At 38.9% G+C, this 16,737-nt stretch overlaps 2 protein-coding genes across 3 annotated transcripts; one reads left to right on the forward strand and one right to left on the reverse strand.

The window, feature by feature from the left end:
• Window positions 1-122: 122 nt before the first annotated feature.
• Window positions 123-8,299, reverse strand: rrp9 (ribosomal RNA processing 9, U3 small nucleolar RNA binding protein). Of its 2 annotated transcripts, none has more exons than XM_084396213.1 (15): window positions 8,038-8,299; window positions 7,823-7,908; window positions 7,619-7,731; window positions 7,461-7,528; window positions 6,795-6,836; window positions 6,571-6,697; window positions 6,328-6,452; window positions 4,988-5,080; window positions 4,640-4,740; window positions 4,415-4,549; window positions 4,177-4,239; window positions 1,851-2,005; window positions 1,509-1,588; window positions 1,206-1,279; window positions 123-336 (listed from the first exon to the last, which is right to left on the reverse strand). In XM_084396213.1, exons 1-15 carry the CDS (start codon window positions 8,104-8,106, stop codon window positions 243-245), a joined length of 1,425 nt encoding a protein of 474 aa, XP_084252339.1. In that variant the 5' UTR covers window positions 8,107-8,299; the 3' UTR covers window positions 123-242. The 2 variants fall into 2 exon arrangements, with proteins under 2 accessions (XP_084252339.1, XP_084252340.1); XM_084396214.1 differs by having other exon boundaries at window positions 1,860-2,005; window positions 8,038-8,240.
• Window positions 8,300-9,396: 1,097 nt separating this feature from the next.
• On the forward strand, window positions 9,397-14,313 carry LOC311281972 (putative G-protein coupled receptor). Its single transcript, XM_084395403.1, has 2 exons — window positions 9,397-9,602; window positions 12,158-14,313. The coding sequence occupies exon 2, from the start codon at window positions 12,260-12,262 to the stop codon at window positions 13,568-13,570; it is 1,311 nt and encodes a 436-aa protein (XP_084251529.1). The 5' UTR covers window positions 9,397-9,602; window positions 12,158-12,259; the 3' UTR covers window positions 13,571-14,313.
• Window positions 14,314-16,737: the final 2,424 nt, after the last annotated feature.

The following is a 16,737-nucleotide window of genomic DNA, read 5'->3' on the forward strand; positions in this document are numbered from 1 at the left end:
TCTTCATTTGGCTCACACCACTCCTCTACCAATCAATAAATGCATTATTTCATTTGAGTTTAACATGTAGACTCTACCACTGATAACAGATTTGTGCTTGTAGACAAAAGCAGCGAAACAGATAAACACAATAGAAATTTAATCAAAAGCTTCTTTTTTACACCATCTTCTGACATGTAAAGAAAACAAAAAGGCAACCAAAAGTTCTCAGATACCAAATTCAAATCCTAGATCAGGCCCCATTATTGGACCACTTCTTGCTCTTTCGCTTGTCGTTTCAGAGGAATGATATACAGTCCGTTCTTAGCTTCCTTTATTCTCCACCATCGGCCCAACCTGAAAAAGACAGAACAAAACAGGACACACTGAGCTAAAGAATGTCAACATAACGTAATGTATAAATGCTACACACAAAGGATCAATTCACTTCAGATTACTGCCATCTAGGGGTAGTACAATGTTACTGCATAAAATCAGGCCTTGAAGGTACATGCATTGATTTTGTTAAAATAAATTGAATAAGTACAAAATAAATGAATACAAATATTAATGCATTATATTAATACATTAATAAAAAGTTATCCATCTACCTTTGAGTAACCTTTAGTGACTAGTAGCTGAACTGAATCACAGATAGCAAAATAAACCTCCTACAGAAGATCAAAATCATATATTATGTGCAGGATATAGGTTTTATTAATCAATACTATCAATATGATAGCTGAAAGGCTGCATCCGAAATCGCACACTTCCCTAATATATACTAGGCGAAAAACAGTGTGTGACAAAAGAAGCATTTCCGAATGACCTACTTCTTCATGTGAGATTCTGAAGTGTGCATACGATGAACACTTTCCTATCCCATGAGGCCACGGGAGAGGATTTGTGAATGGCAGTGAAGTGACACAACATGATGAGAGCATAGCGCCAGATTACATTCAAACTATATAGAACTTAATTTTATTCAAAATAATTACCTACTCAAGGGAGTGTGTGATTTCGGACGCAGCCATAGTGTTGATATATCCCATACAATTAAACCACTGATAAAATGCATACAAAATTGCTAAATTTCAATTTATTAAAGAATACCTGGAAACAGAAAATGTGCACCACTGACTGACAAAATGATTGGCCAATTTTGCAAACAGCACTACATGAAAATAATCATTACTGTCAACCAGCTACGCTTAAAAACACTTCACCTGTGCTCCTGTCCAACTCCCGCCACAAGAAACTTCCCAGAGTTTGAGAACTTCAGACTGTTCACAAATCCAGTCTAGAAGAGAAATGATGAACATTCATTATACTGCAGGTTACTGTAAGAGACATCATGTGTGGCCACTGTGCAGTTGAAAAATAGTGGTATTATGAACTGATTCATTATTCATCCTCTCCAGATGAAGTATGCTGCTTTCTCCACACACACACACACACAAAAGGACGTGATTCAATAGCAGACGGACAGTAACCCGTCCATTAGAGCTGTATGGATCTGTCCTGCTCACCACAGGGACGCTGAAGAGCGGCTCCAGGCCTCTGAATCCCTGCCCACACTTCCACAGCTGCACCGCGGAATTATGGGAGCCTGGGGAGGGAGGACAACAATGATGTTGATGATAATCAGGTGTTTGGAGAGCAGTCTCGTATGGAAATACAGCAGGCGGAGTGCTTTGTGGACAAGGTAAAAGTGGAACGAGGATAGATTATGATGGTAATATTTGTACTTAAGAGTAATCATGTGTGAGTGTGTGTGAGACAAAAAAGCAAATGCGAGTTTGTGGGCGGCGGTAGATTTAAGTGCACTGGGTTTGTTTCCTGTGAGAGTGTGTGTGTGTGTGTGTGTGCACCTGAGGCACCTGATGCCACGGTGTCGGAGTTGTGCAGCGCCGCCACAGACGACACCCAGTATGGCTGCTCCAGACCCGTGTTGCCATGGCTACCGTGGGCTTTCTTCACTGTGCTCACCGGCTTCTTCTTATTAACCGTCCAAATAGAAATAGAGCTGGACAAAACCACAGAAGGGTGACATTTCATCACTTATGCATTAAAGCATGGATTTCTAAAGTTTTTTGATAACTGAAATCCTTGGAGCTAAAATATTTACTGAAATACCTCCTGAGATTTTAGTATTTCAGTAATATAACAAATTTCACAATGTGTAAATTCATTCTATAGATATTTATCATCTCAGGATAAATGATCTGCTTCCATAGAGCATAAAAATCAGTGTTGTTTAAAGGGGTCATATAATGGTACATGCACTTTTACAAGTTGATTGTACTGAAATGTGTGTTGGCAGTGCCTGTACACAACCATCATAAAATGGTAAAAATCCATCCAGTGGGTTTTTTTTAACCTTTTTATATGTTTTCCCCCCATCTCAAATCAAGCCGTCACAAAATCGACGCCCCTCCCACGATTGTTGATTGACAGCAGCGTTTCAACACAGACCCGCCCTCGCTCGTGAATCGCCCTGTCAATCATAGTCCGCGCGGACCGGCGCGGTCATTGTTGATACGCTGGAGCACTGTCTATGAGCAGAATGGCGTCTGCGATTGTGGTGTTCTGTTCTTGTGTGTAATAAGGAACACAGCAGTCATTTTGATGTTCCTAAATCCGAACCGCTGAAGACGCAGTGGCTGAGTTTGTTTTCGAAGGGAATATTCCCAACGATCAACGTCAATGCTTTCATGTTTGCGCAAATCATTTCACACACCAGACTGCTTTACAAACGAGGGTCAGTATAAAGCTGGTTTTGCTAAGAAGCTGCTCCTGAAAAAAGGATCGGTACCAACTATTCGTGTTCCTGCTGCACCTCCAGACGAAGAAGTGAGTGTAACGTTTTATTAACCTTTATATTAATCTTTATATTAATCTTTGCAAATCGCTAGCACGCTTCACGATGAATGCATCTAAGGTTTACACTCCGGGTACATTACAGCATGTTTTCTATGTACGACTTTCTCAATATAATTCATAATCCCACGTTTATAATGAACAACGCGTTATGGTTATTGTGTTACAAACGGTGTACGCACAGAACAGAGGGGCGGGGTGAGCAAAGCTCATTATCATTTAAAGACACATGCACTTAAACGGCGTGCTGAAAACAGAGCTGTTTTTGACCAGGTAAAAGGAGTGTTTTCTTACAATACTAATGACAATTTTTAATTAAAGTATATTACAAACTTTTAATTTAGACCCTAAAGAATCATATTAGCTTGTACAAAAATGGCATTATATCACCCCTTTAAGTATTATTTATATACAATTATAGTATATACTGTATTCGTAATTTGAATTAGTTTTTAAGTTTAAGTTTTAGTAATTTTGTTATATGCTTTTTTCCTTTTTATTAGATTTGTTATACATTGTCTTATGTCTTACACAGCTTTACTTAATTTTTTTTCAGGTTAGTAATTTTAGCACCTAAACTTGTTTCAGTTAGTTGCAAGGCAACATTCAAAATTTTCATTTAAGTTTTTTAATATTAAGTATTATTTCATCTTTATTACAATACAATGACCAAAAATGATTGTTAATAGTTTTAGTCTTTACAATAACAACACTGGTAAAAACATGAGTAAATGCAATTGAGAAGATCAATGATAGTGTAGCATAATGTAATAAAGTTTATTATTAATGAAAGTTATGCACTCTTAAAAAAAAAAATCTAGCTGAATTGAAAAAGGCTGTGTCTGAAATCGCCCCCTAAACCCTTAAATAAGGCACTATTTGAGGGGACAGCCATTTGTAGTGGAGACCGAAACTATAGTGGATGTTATCGTGCGCACTCATTCAATCCCACAATGTATCACAATAACGAGTGTACAACCGATGTACACTCAACGGCTAGAGAATACCCATAATGCACTGTGAGAGTCACGTGCCGAATGAATTCCTGAGTCTCGCCAGAAGATTTTCCAAACCAATGTGGGTACAGTGTAATATCATACAAGTATAAATTCCTTTTTAATTGGTTATTAATTAAGGTTTATAGATAGATTCCGTGACAGAGTTCAAGATAAATCTCTTCATCTTCCGGAGCACTCAGTGTCCGAATTCACTCGCTCGTTTTCACTAACTCCTTCAAGTGGATTATATTAGTGGACTAACGTAGGGAATAGTGAATGAGGGTATAGGGGGCGATTTCAGACACGGCCAAAGTCTTACCCATCATCTCCTCCAGTGACCATGTGTTCTTCATTAATAAGCTGGACACAATCAATGGAGCCCCTTCAGACAGACAGAGGACATCATTACATACAGGAAGGTGAAAAGAATTCATCCTTAGATATGGCAAAATGAATTAAATCATAACTGCTGATGTAGCTAAGCCCAAACTCTTGCTTTAATAGAGGAAGTTTTGAGTTCATAACGCTAGAACGGTACGTCACAACTGCAAACTCACTCGTGTCCGTGAAAGACGAGCTGTGATTCTTCTGCAATTTTCCACACTCGCACTGTTCTGTCCCGTCCTCCTGCGGTCACACATCTCTCTCTGCTCAAACAGTCCAACCCAGTGATCATGTCCTGGTGGCCGAACCTGACGAATAAACACAAATGAACCTTGTGAGTAATGAGCAAGTACAGTTCTCTTTCTTATTATAATACTCTTATCAGCTGGTATACCTACAGGGTTTCTACATAAGCGTTCTCATCCACACTCCACACTTTTATAGAGCGGTCATGTGATGCGCTGTAGAGGGTATGAGTCCCTCGTCTAAAGGCTAAACCCTGTGGAGGAAGCAGAAGCGTTTCGTAAGTAAATGAAATATAAGCTTGGAATTTCCCATCATCTAAAGCAGGGGTGTCCAATCCTGCTCCTGGAGGGCCGACGTCCTGCAGAGGAAGTGTCTAGTGTGTCTGAAGACCTTGATTAGAATGTAGGACAGTGGATTGGACACCCCTGATCTAAAGTCATAATGATTCATTAAAAACAAACTCAGAGAATGCACGTGTCCATAAGAGATCCTGTACTCACTGATACAGCGCCTCTGTGTCCTACAAACTTGTACAGATGTTTACATGTCACCGGATCCCAGATCATGACGAGTTTATTCATGTCCCCACTAGCCTAGAAAATAGAGAAAAACGTCCCTATTAAATTGCATCCAACTTTGTGTTTTCAATAAATTGACAAAAACTGTAACATTAAAAAAGCACACACAAAGGAGGATGGGTACATGGTGGTCATAAAGGGATGGACATGGTCAGAAACAATGCTCAGGTAGGCCGTGGCATTTAAACGATGCCCAATTGGCACTAAGGGGCCTAAAATGTGCCAAGAAAACATCCCCCACACCATTACACCACCACCACCACCAGCCTGCACAGTGGTAACAAGGCATGATGGATCCATGTTCTCATTCTGTTTACGCCAGATTCTGACTCTACCATCTGAATGTCTCAACAGAAATCGAGACTCATCAGACCAGGCAACATTTTTCCAGTCTTCAAGTGTCCAATTTTGGTGAGCTCGTGCAAATTGTAGCCTCTTTTTCCTATTTGTAGTGGAGATGAGTGGTACCCGGTGGGGTCTTCTGCTGTTGTAGCCCATCCGCCTCAAGGTTGTGCGTGTTGTGGCTTCACAAATGCTTTGCTGCATACCTCGGTTGTAACGAGTGGTTATTTCAGTCAAAGTTGCTCTTCTATCAGCTTGAATCAGTCGGCCCATTCTCCTCTGACCTCTAGCATCAACAAGGCATTTTCGCCCACAGGACTGCCGCATACTGGATGTTTTTCCCTTTTCACACCATTCTTTGTAAACCCTAGAAATGGTTGTGCGTGAAAATCCCAGTAACTGAGCAGATTGTGAAATACTCAGACCGGCCCGTCTGGCACCAACAACCATGCCACGCTCAAAATTGCTTAAATCACCTTTCTTTCCCATTCTGACATTCAGTTTGGAGTTCAGGAGATTGTCTTGACCAGGACCACACCCCTAAATGCATTGAAGCAACTGCCATGTGATTGGTTGATTAGATAATTGCATTAATGAGAAATTGAACAGGTGTTCCTAATAATCCTTTAGGTGAGTATATAATATTTTTGAGGAAACCATGAAAAGTTTTTTTTTTGGATTGCATAGAAAATTCAAAAGAACAAACTTTTGAACAGTAGTGTATACACAGATACAAAAGTCCAAAACATTTACAGAACTTATCAAAAATATTACTGAATTTCAATAAATTGTTATCTTGTGGATGAAAATATTAGTGCATGGCAACAAAAATAAAGCCAGTGTAATTCTAAGGCAGAAAGCTGATAAATAATAAGAGCCAGTGAATCCCAGCAGAACAACACTAGCACATCTCCTCTCACCAGGTATTTCCCGTCAGATGATATGGCCATACACAGGACGTGAGCGGTGTGTCCCACGTGACGCTCCTCTGTTCCCTTCCGTCCTCCTGCAATCTTGTGCACCTTCTTTCCACTCTCCGCCTCCCCTGAAGATCATACACAGCACTCATTCAGAAGAACACACTCTATAACACAAGCACTGACGTCAACTCAGTCGAAAATGTAGACAGTTAAAGCAGAGCGCAGTTGACCTGTCAGACTCACATTTGATGATTGAGCAGTCTTTGCTTGCAGAGAAGATGTATTTCTCATCCGGGGTGATGACGAGACATGTGACAGATAGTTTGTGTCCTCTCAACAGCCTGACCTCTTCTGGGTCTGGAGCTATGAGCTAGAGGAGACGTCAGCGTGATGTCATACAGAAGTAACAGTGGCAAATAATTAAAGATATAGTATGTGCACAGCAGCTTATGAAAAACATAACTCACGTCTTTGGCTATCAGTCTTTGTAGTTTGCCTTTCTGTTCAAGCTGTGGAGGATGGATAAAAACAAGTGATTAGAAGAGAACGGGAATAATTATTACACTCAAAATGTTACATTGGGAATAATTTTACACAATCCACTCAGTGTAGCCATATATAACGGCCTCCAAACTCAACAGATTTTTAAAGGGTTAGTTCACCCAAAAATGTAAATTCTGTCATTAACGTGCGTTAGAGATTTATATTTTGTACATAAAGTGGTAAAGCACTTGCGTCACTTCATAAACTGAGATTAAACCACTGGAGTCGCATGGGTTGCTTTTATGCGCCTTGAAATTGGTAGTTGCGTTGCTGTGAATGGGGAGTACAGAAATCTCTCAGATTTCATCAAAAACATCTTCATTTGTGTTCTGAAGATGAACTAAAGTCTTACGGGTTTGGAATGACATGAGGGTGAGTAATTAATGACCGAATTTTACTTTTGGGGTGAACTATCCCTTTAAGTTAGAAATTTAATTGACAAGTAATGCTGTCAAAAACATCTGATGCAACATTTTAAAGGATTTTCTGAATAAATGAGCTAAAAGTGTGACATCACACTGTCTACCACACTTAGATAATTGCTATCAAATAGCAAACGATAAGTTTGTGAAGAAAACCAGTGGATTTACCAGATCATCCTGCAGTCTTCCAGCTATGAGATCCGCTTCAAACGTTTCTTCCTCAGCTTTCTTATCCTCTGTCAAAGACAGCACAGATAGCAAAGGTTGAGAAAACAGTGGGAATGTTTGAGTCTCGTGTTGATGATGATGATGGTGGTCTTACACACCTTCATCTCTCAGCTGATCTAGGTAAAGTTTGGCCAGGCGAAGTTTCTTCTCTTGCGGAGTCTCCTCGATCTCGTCGTCTTCATTGTCCTGTTGTTTTCTGCTTGGTTCAACACTGCAGAAGAAATGCCATATGTGTTTTGATTTTATTCAAGTAAAGCATCAGCGTTCATCCAGCACACACACTGCAGTAATAGGTCAGTTACCTTTCATTTTCTGAGTCACTCGATATTTCTTCATCCGCTCGTTTATTGAACCTTTTTGATCTCCCTTTGCCATCATCTGCATTACTCTAACATTGATATACATATATGTTAATATTTTTACAATATCAAAGAAAAAAGTTTAAAATAACATTATGAAAGCTGAAAAGATGAATACAAACTCATTTCTCATTGCACTCATCTAAATATAAACGTACCTTTCTTTTTAAATCTCCTTTGTTGACAGCCGCAGAGATGACCCTTTTCTTTATAAAGAAAGATGACATGATGACGTTCAAAACTACTTGTTTAAATTACGTAATTCAGGATTGCCTGGGTTTATTTTCCACTGCTAGCATGCCACTCACATGGCCACAAACACAAGCTTCCTGTCGTTCTTCTTCTCGGGTGCTTTACGTGTGTGTGTATGCGCTACAGCGCAGCCTAATGGAGAGACGATGCATTACAGCGACCGCTTCTATTGAGCTGCGGTGTGAGAGTGTATGTAACTGCACATTGTGTGACTGAAACTGATATATACTGTATAAATATAATAGACTACATAAAATAATATACACACATATACAAACATATGCAATAAAAACGCATAACTGCTACTACTGCTACTAATATATAACAACTACTACAAATAATAATAATATATTATAAATAAATAAAATTAAATACACACATATGTGCTAATAAAACACATGTATAATAATAATAGTAATAATAATAGGCTACATAAAATAATATATACACATATATGCAAATATTTACATTAAAATGTGTATAATAATAATACACACAATAATATACACAAACATATGTAAACATATGCAACGAAACGTATAACTACCACTAATACAAATAATAATATTATAAATAAATAAAATGAAATACACACAAATGTGCAAATATATCCATTAAAAACACATGTATTATAATAATAATACATAAAATAATACACACAAATAATAATAATAATACATAAAATAATACACACACACACACACATATATGTATATATATATATATAATTCATAAAATAATATACACACATATATGCAAATATATACATTAAAACACATAATGATGATAATACATAAAATAATACACACACATATAAATATATGCAATAAAAAAGCATAACTACTACTAATAATGTATTATAAATAAAATACACATATTCATATAAATACATAAAATGAAATGTACGCAAACATGCAATAAAAACACATAGGCCTATGTATACTACTACTCATAATATATTATAAATAAATTAAATTAAATGCATGCATATATACAAACATACACACATAATAATAATAATAGATTTCACATTTATTTAATCAATGGTAGGCCTATTCTATTACTATTATTGTTATTACTTATTATAAAGGATGTAACTAATGTTCTATTCAATTTTACTTGTATTTGTATTACATATGTTTGTGCATATGTGTGTATTTTAATAGTGTGAGTGACTGTTGCCACTGGTGACTTCCTCAGTCCCCTCTCTCTCTCTCTCTCTCTCTCTCTCTCTGTCCACAGATGATGCAGTAGAGTCTCCTAATGGACTGACCTGCACATCATGTACATCTGCCTCTGTAATGTCTTCCGCTTGTCTAAAGTGCAACGAGCGCGGAGCCAAACACAACTCCATCAAGCTCAGACAGAGTAAGTGCTGGATAAACTCGACACGCTCCTCATGACCGACCGACAGATCCAGGATTTTGGGACATTTAATGATGATTGACCAGACTTAGTGGATGGACTTCAGGTGAGATTGTTTTATTGTCATTTGCTATACTTTACTGTTTGTTTTAAACATTCAGTTTATTCCTATAAAAATGCCTAATCTCATAAAGTCCCAGGTGTTAAAGGTTGAAATAATCCATGTTTTCTCAGTAAACAACAAATTTTGCATAATTGATCATATATGCTGGACAACTACAGAAATGCATAATGATAATTAATTTTTTTTTAAAGTTGTTTTTCTTGGTTATTTAAAACCTTTCTGATTTATTTTTTATTATAATGCAATAACACATTTAGAAGAAGTTTCAGTGTATGTTCATGTTGATGTGTGGTTGTGTGTTTATGTTAAACTAGGCTACATAATGAAAGCAGGGCATCTCTTTCATAACCCAAAACCTGCACATTGCACATCTGTTTATTAGATGACCAGACAATCTCGGCTGAGCAGAGAGAGATTACTGGCCGAGAAAACATGCCAGGATTAAAAGTGGAAGTCACTGATTTGTCTGAATCGGGGGGAGGGGGGGCGGTAGAGGTGTAATTTGTTGTAATTTTCATCCACTTTTCAAGCAGAAACAAACTTCCTCTGAAGTCATTTTTCGCTGTGAAAATGGAGGTAGTGCCAGGTCAAGGCATTAACAATCCATCAAGATAAACAAACTGATTAATTTAAAGCACGCGGGTACGTTCTGTGCAGGCGTAATGGTGGTGATGTAATCCAGCCGCTGTGCTTTTTCATGCCAAATTACTCTGCATTCATTTTATGGACATGTGCTGACGAGCTGTGACTATAAAAGATTAGAGATGCTTTATGATTATTGATGAAATGACTGGTGGAGATCATAATAAAGCTTGGCTGGTCAACATAGAAGTAGGCTACTGATACTGTAAAAAAAAAATAATAATGAAAAATTACTGTCATCTTTAATGCTTAATGAAGAGACATTAAAAGTTTCACCAAGGCTGCATTTATTTGATTAAAAATACATAAAAATATTAATGCAGAAAGAAATATTATTGCAATTTAAAATAGCTGCTTTCTATTTTAATATATTTTAAAATGCAATTTATTCCTGTGACGCAAAGTTGAATTTTCAGTGCGACACGATCCTTCAGAAATCCTTCTAATATGCAGATTTTCTGCTCAAGAAACATTTCGTAATATATCAATGTTAAAAACAGTTGTCCTGCAATTTTTTTGTAACAGCGTAAAAGTCTTTACTGTCACTTTTGATCAATTTAACGCGTCCTTGCTGAACAAAAGTATTATTTTTATTTAAATCTTACTAATCCCTATATATATAGATGATGTATATAAATGTTTCGACTTTTTGGGGACCTGTGGCTTACTTAAATTTGTCTCTGCATTACACACGTCATCTTAAGAGTTTGTGATGAGGAGTTGTCTAGGCATTACAGTGACAGTACAGTAAGTGACATCAGTCAGATGATGTCTGTGGCAGTGTGAGAGTGATTATGTGCACAGTGAAGTGTAGTGATGTGCAGGTGACAGTGAGCTCATGCTAACGCTAATGCCAGAGAAACTCCAGCAGCTGCAGCCAAACAAGTGAGTTCATTATGCTCCGCTTCAAAAGGTTAGAGCACCACGAGCACCATGAATTATTCCAACTGATCAAGCCTCTCTCGCTTTCTCAATGTTGAGCCACGGGTCCAAAAAAAGAATCACGACAATGCACTGGACATGTTATGCTAATAACCTGCCGATTTACAAGTACTATGCTATCTTTCTGTAAACGATGCCACGTACGGATGTCATTTTGGTCACTACCTGGTAATACCATAGTATTCTTTGACATAGTTGAAGTATACCATGGTACACTATATAAATATAGTACTGTATTTTTAGACCCTAAACATAAGCAAAAACGTATGTAGAGGCGTTGAACACCCCCATTTTTTTCAAGACCAAGCAAATGTATCATAGCTTGCTTTTGACTTTAGTCAAGAAATTTTTACTTTATTTTAAAACTTTGGTCAACCAGCATATTAAAAACAAAAATCTAAAGCAAATCGAATCATGTTTCGGGTGATAACTAATTATGTAACTAATTTTCTATTTATTTTATTTGTGTTTTATTGCATATGTGTGCATGTGTGTAGCCTATATACTATGCACTTTGTAGTTTTATTATTTTAAAAAAAAAAAATCCATTTATTTTATTTTATTATTATATTTTATTTAGTCAGCCAACGGCATAAAAAGAGAGAACCGTACATTTAACCTATTATCAAAAGTGAACAACAAGCAATATGCCTCCAGGCAGAAGTAACAAAAATAGCAATAAAAGAGCCCAGATGTGAATACAGAAAAAGAAAATTAAATAATAATAATAATTTAGTTATTTTTTTAATTATACATGATTTAATCTGGACATTAATTAATTAATAAAAATGAAAAAGCATGTGATTTCCAAAGGGAACTGTATACAGTTTTAACACATGTAAAAAACAATATCTAAAATCATTTAATGCACCTTTAAATTGGTAAGCTTCTTGTTGTCGACGTGTTCAAATGTAGTTATACTGATTCTGCGTTTTATATTATTCTTTCAACAGCGCTGACCTTTGACCTCCAGCCAATGAGTCCCCATTCCTGACTGGTGGAAGATGGAGAAGCCTGTGTTTCTGCTTTGTGTTGGGTGCGTTACACTGTAAACAATGGAGGCGTCTGGATTACCTCCTGCAACAGAGCTTAACGAAACTGAACTTAATGAGACATTGAGTCATGGCCACCCTATGCATCTGGCTCCCAGCATGCAGTTAGGGAGCATGTCTAACCCACAATCTCGTTTACGAGACACGTCGGGGCTCGTAGTCATGGTGACTCTTAATGCAGTGGCACTCTTGGCCAACAGCGGTGTACTCGCAGTCGTAGTGAAAGTCCCCCACCTCCGCAAGTTCAGTTTGGTGTGTCACCTCTGCATCGTGGATTTGCTGTGCGCCGCGCTCCTCATGCCTCTCGGCATCGTCTGCGGCTCGCCCTTCTTCGCCGGCGTCATCTTCTCCGTACTCGAATGCAGACTGTACATATTCCTCAATGCCTTTCTCATATCCGCCTCTATCTTCACGGTTACTGTGATTAGCATCGAACGCTACTTCTACATCGTGCACCCCATGAGGTACGAGGCTAAAATGACCCCTTGGTTGTCCGCAGCTGTGATGGGACTCGTCTGGGTGGCGTCTACTTTGCTGGGACTTGCTACCGTCTTCGGATGGCCCAGTTATGGAAGTAGAAGCTCCATTGCCGCGACCCACTGCTCTCTCCATTGGAGCCACAGCGGACACCGACGAGTATTTGCTATTTTGTTCTGCACGGTTTGCTTTTGCGTGCCAGCTGCCATTATTATTGCCGTCTACGGGCACGTCTATAAAGTCGCCCACACGGCTGCCCGGGAAAGAGGGCCGATCCCGAGCTGGACGATGGCGACCGCTCATCCGAAGCGTCGGTCTGATTCCGTCAACAGCCAGACCACAATCATCACCACCAGCACGAGCATCCGGAGAAATCCGGTCCCTCGCAGGAAGAGGAGAACACTGGTTGGCGGGAAAGCGGCACTTACTTTAGCCATCATCGTGGGTCAGTTCCTGCTCTGCTGGCTGCCTTACTTTGCCTTCCACCTGCATCTGTCGCTGGGATTCTCCCATAGTACCTCAGAAGAAGCTGAGGGACCCGTCACCTGGCTGGCGTATTCCACGTTCGCGGTAAACCCGTTTTTTTACGGTCTGCTGAACCGTCAGATCAGGGAGGAGTTGTGTAAGACGCTCTTGTGTTGCCGATCAGTCGGCAGGCCAGTGCGGCCCTCGGTGTCGGGCCACGAACGTTCAGGCCACGAAGACTGTTTTCACTTTTTGCACAGGAGCGGCGACAGGGACGGGGTCAGATGCAGCTACCACATGGCTACACCAAGGAGCACGCTGGACCAGACTAGTTTTAGGATACCGGGGCAAATACCAGAAGAAATGACCTAAAATATTCATGAGATTTTCATGACATTGAGGAGTTACTCAAAAACATTCAAATTCATAATAATTTCTGTGATGCGTTTTTAAGCGCTTTTTGATTTTTCTTTAAAGACAGCATGAAATGAAAATTCTCCCTGTCTATTTTCTAAATGCGTGTTATCGATCTTATTGTGAACGCTTCATCCATCCCAGGGATCAACAGGGCATGCTCAACTCGCAGTTGCGCTTAAAATAGTCAAATGTATTTAGGAGCACATTTCAAGTCCTCGTTTCTTAAAAAGTAAACAAAAATCAGGTTTGGGAAATTTAAGGTCATAAAAAGTCTTAAATGGTATACCAAACGTCTTAATGATCATTTTAAAGGCCCACTGAAGTGCCTTGGAACCATGGGGCCAATGTTTCGGAAAAAACCGAAGCTTCCCCGGGCGCCGCCATTGATAAGCAGACCATCACCTGTTGTTAGCATTCCATTGACTCCCATTCATTTTGGCGTCACTTTGACAGCGAATAATTTTACATCTGAGCCGTTTAAAGACTCCATTTGTCCATTATTTATTTCTAAAGAAACACGAAAATGTATAAAAGGCTCCATTACCTTGTATCTTATGGCCCCGTAAAAGCAGTTTTTGTAAAAATAGGCTAACGATTGCGTCATAACCACGCAACTCTCTGTCGCACAGTAGAGAAATTACCGTATGGACAGGAGGAGAAGCTCGCGGGCAATCGGGGGGACGTAGAGGCAAAATGACAAAATAATTAATCAGAATACTTAGCAAAAGTTTCTCCTGCTCCTAGCTCATGGACACCTCCTACTCACACTCTCCGTCTCTGCAAGTTTCGGAAGGGAATGATTCAGATTTCTCTTGGCACAGCTACTAGAAGACAGACGGGTTGCTCACGTCACATCTACGTCGTCAAGCTCAGTTTGAGTCTGCGCAGTACGCTCAGCCATCAGGAAGTGAGTGCTTCTAATTGACTTCACTTTTCACCGTTGAATCCAATGGGGGTCGCTGTGTCCATTTCTTTTACTGTCTATGCTTGGAACGCACAGCTTTGTATGATGCGTTGACGTAATTTCCACTGAAACAGAAAGCTAAGGAAGCTAAGGGGCGGGATGTATTGAATGGCTCCTCCCCCTTTTCAAATAGCCAATAGCGTTTAGTTTACCTCACAGACTGCAAGTCGTACTTGACAGCACCACGAAAGCGAATCCGAGCGCTGATGATACGTTGGATTCAATAGCAGAGGTTTGAATAAATTCTAGCCATTTCATTCTTAGCCATCGTACAGTTGGAAACCGGAATAAAACTCGAGCGTTTAAGCAACCGAACACACATCTCCAACCCATATTTCTCCGTAACATGTCAACGGTCGCTTTGGCCAGGTGGTAGTTATAGCATAGGGGGCGGAGCTTTAGATTCTAGAGAGCATTTGATTGGACAGAAGATGTGATGAGAAGCTGAAGTCCGCGAAGCATAAAAATCCGTGATCCATTTTAGCGGAAGTGAGGGACTTTAAAGGTATAGCGGAGGATTTTCCCGAATTTTAGAAAAGAACCGCCCTCTCCACTTTTTGAAAAAATGCACATGCGCAACACTCTACCTGCTCCTGAGAGGGAACGCCTATTAAACGTGTGCACGAGAGAGCATGCACGAGCTAATCATAGCTTACATTAACTTTTACTAGCAGTGATTTTAAATGGATTTCTCCAAATAGCATGCCAAACTTGACCTGTCAAGTAGAAACTTCGCGACTGAGGCATCAGTGGGAAGCCCAACCTGTGTTTTGAGCGCACGCCATCGTGTGAATCGTGTGCACGAGCACGTACGACGGCCTTACGTAAACATATCACCAGAATGATTGACACTTAGGAGGACCAATAGTCTTGATGATCCACCCGGAAAAAGAAAATCCTCCGCTATACCTTTAAGTTTTGAATGCTTATATCTCATAAATGCAAATTTTGTCATTGTTTTGGAACACTCCAGCTTATTTATAACCTTAAGGCTAACATATTTATACTAAAAGCTAAAAAAATATAATTTTGATTTCAGGGGGCCTTTAAGAGATCCTAAATTCTGGAATGGAAAGACAGGAATTGTGACACAATGAACAACAAATGCCTTTAATCCAATCCACAGCCATTGAGAGCCAATGGCTCTGATCCAATCACAATTCTTGTGGTGACTCCGCCCACATGTTTACAAACACAGAGCTGACTAGGGTTTGAATGGCATTATGAACTGAAATGACTTATTTGTTCCCTAAACTTTTAATGTCATCAAGCATAACCAACCTTTAAATAAAACATAGTCATGGTTTGCCATATTTAATTCACATAGGCCTACAACATTTGTTGTAAAAATGACCTCTCAGCCTTGTTTTCATTTGGAAAGATACTGATATATTTAATATTTATTTAAAATATGGCATCAGTCCTCCTGACTAAGGTTCATTAACATATTCAAAATTTTCTACAAACTTAAGCTTTTTGAGCATTACAGAGAACACCTTTTTCTACTGCAGTATTTACTTTCTTTAAAAAAAAATTAGTAACATAAATGACAAAAAGAACTTATAAAAAGTGTTTTGAATCAGTTTATACATATTTATTTCTATTATTTATAATGCACTTGGCTATCTGCTGTATTTCTTTTCCATTGTAGATATCACACATGGGATGAGGTAAGAAAGCCAGATTGTTTCGTTGTTTAATAAAGACACTATAGTCACAGAAAGCTTGACAGATACTGATTCAGTTCAACGCAGCATATGTTGAGTTGTGTTGAGTTTACAGCTCATTGTGCTGATTTATGTGGACCGTCTTTTTATCCTTATTTTGAATGGTGTGCTATATGGAGCCACCCATTACATCATACAATGTATTTATTTATACAAAACAATGTGATCCTTACTGTCTTTTGTTGTCATGGAGATGGATAAGGGCTGTATCCATGTTTTTATGGGAGGGTGGTACTGTATAGAGCTGGGTTCTTGCCATTGTTTATTCAGATGTACATCTTCACGCAGGCTAATTATACGGCCTGAAGTACATCATTATCAGTAACTAACATTATTTATAATTTACAAGTTTGGGGTCAGAAATGTATTTTTCTGCAAAGATGCATTAAATTGATCAGAATGACAGTAAAGACATTTAATGTGTTGAAAAC

This window comes from Rutilus rutilus (genome assembly GCF_951802725.1).
Source record: "Rutilus rutilus genome assembly, chromosome: 22".
Taxonomy (NCBI): Eukaryota; Metazoa; Chordata; class Actinopteri; order Cypriniformes; family Leuciscidae; genus Rutilus; species Rutilus rutilus.

Excerpts from the sequence above, each read along its gene's own strand:
- rrp9 (XM_084396213.1), bottom strand. The coding sequence starts at position 8,106 with ATGTCATCTTTCTTTATAAAGAAAAGGGTCATCTCTGCGGCTGTCAAC. Across the intron at positions 6,453-6,570 it reads AGACTGCTCAATCATCAAAT|GGGAGGCGGAGAGTGGAAAG; the intron begins GTGAGTCTGACA and ends TATGATCTTCAG. Across the intron at positions 4,240-4,414 it reads CTCGTCTTTCACGGACACGA|GGGCTCCATTGATTGTGTCC; the intron begins GTGAGTTTGCAG and ends GTCTGTCTGAAG.
- LOC311281972 (XM_084395403.1), top strand. The coding sequence starts at position 12,260 with ATGGAGGCGTCTGGATTACCTCCTGCAACAGAGCTTAACGAAACTGAA.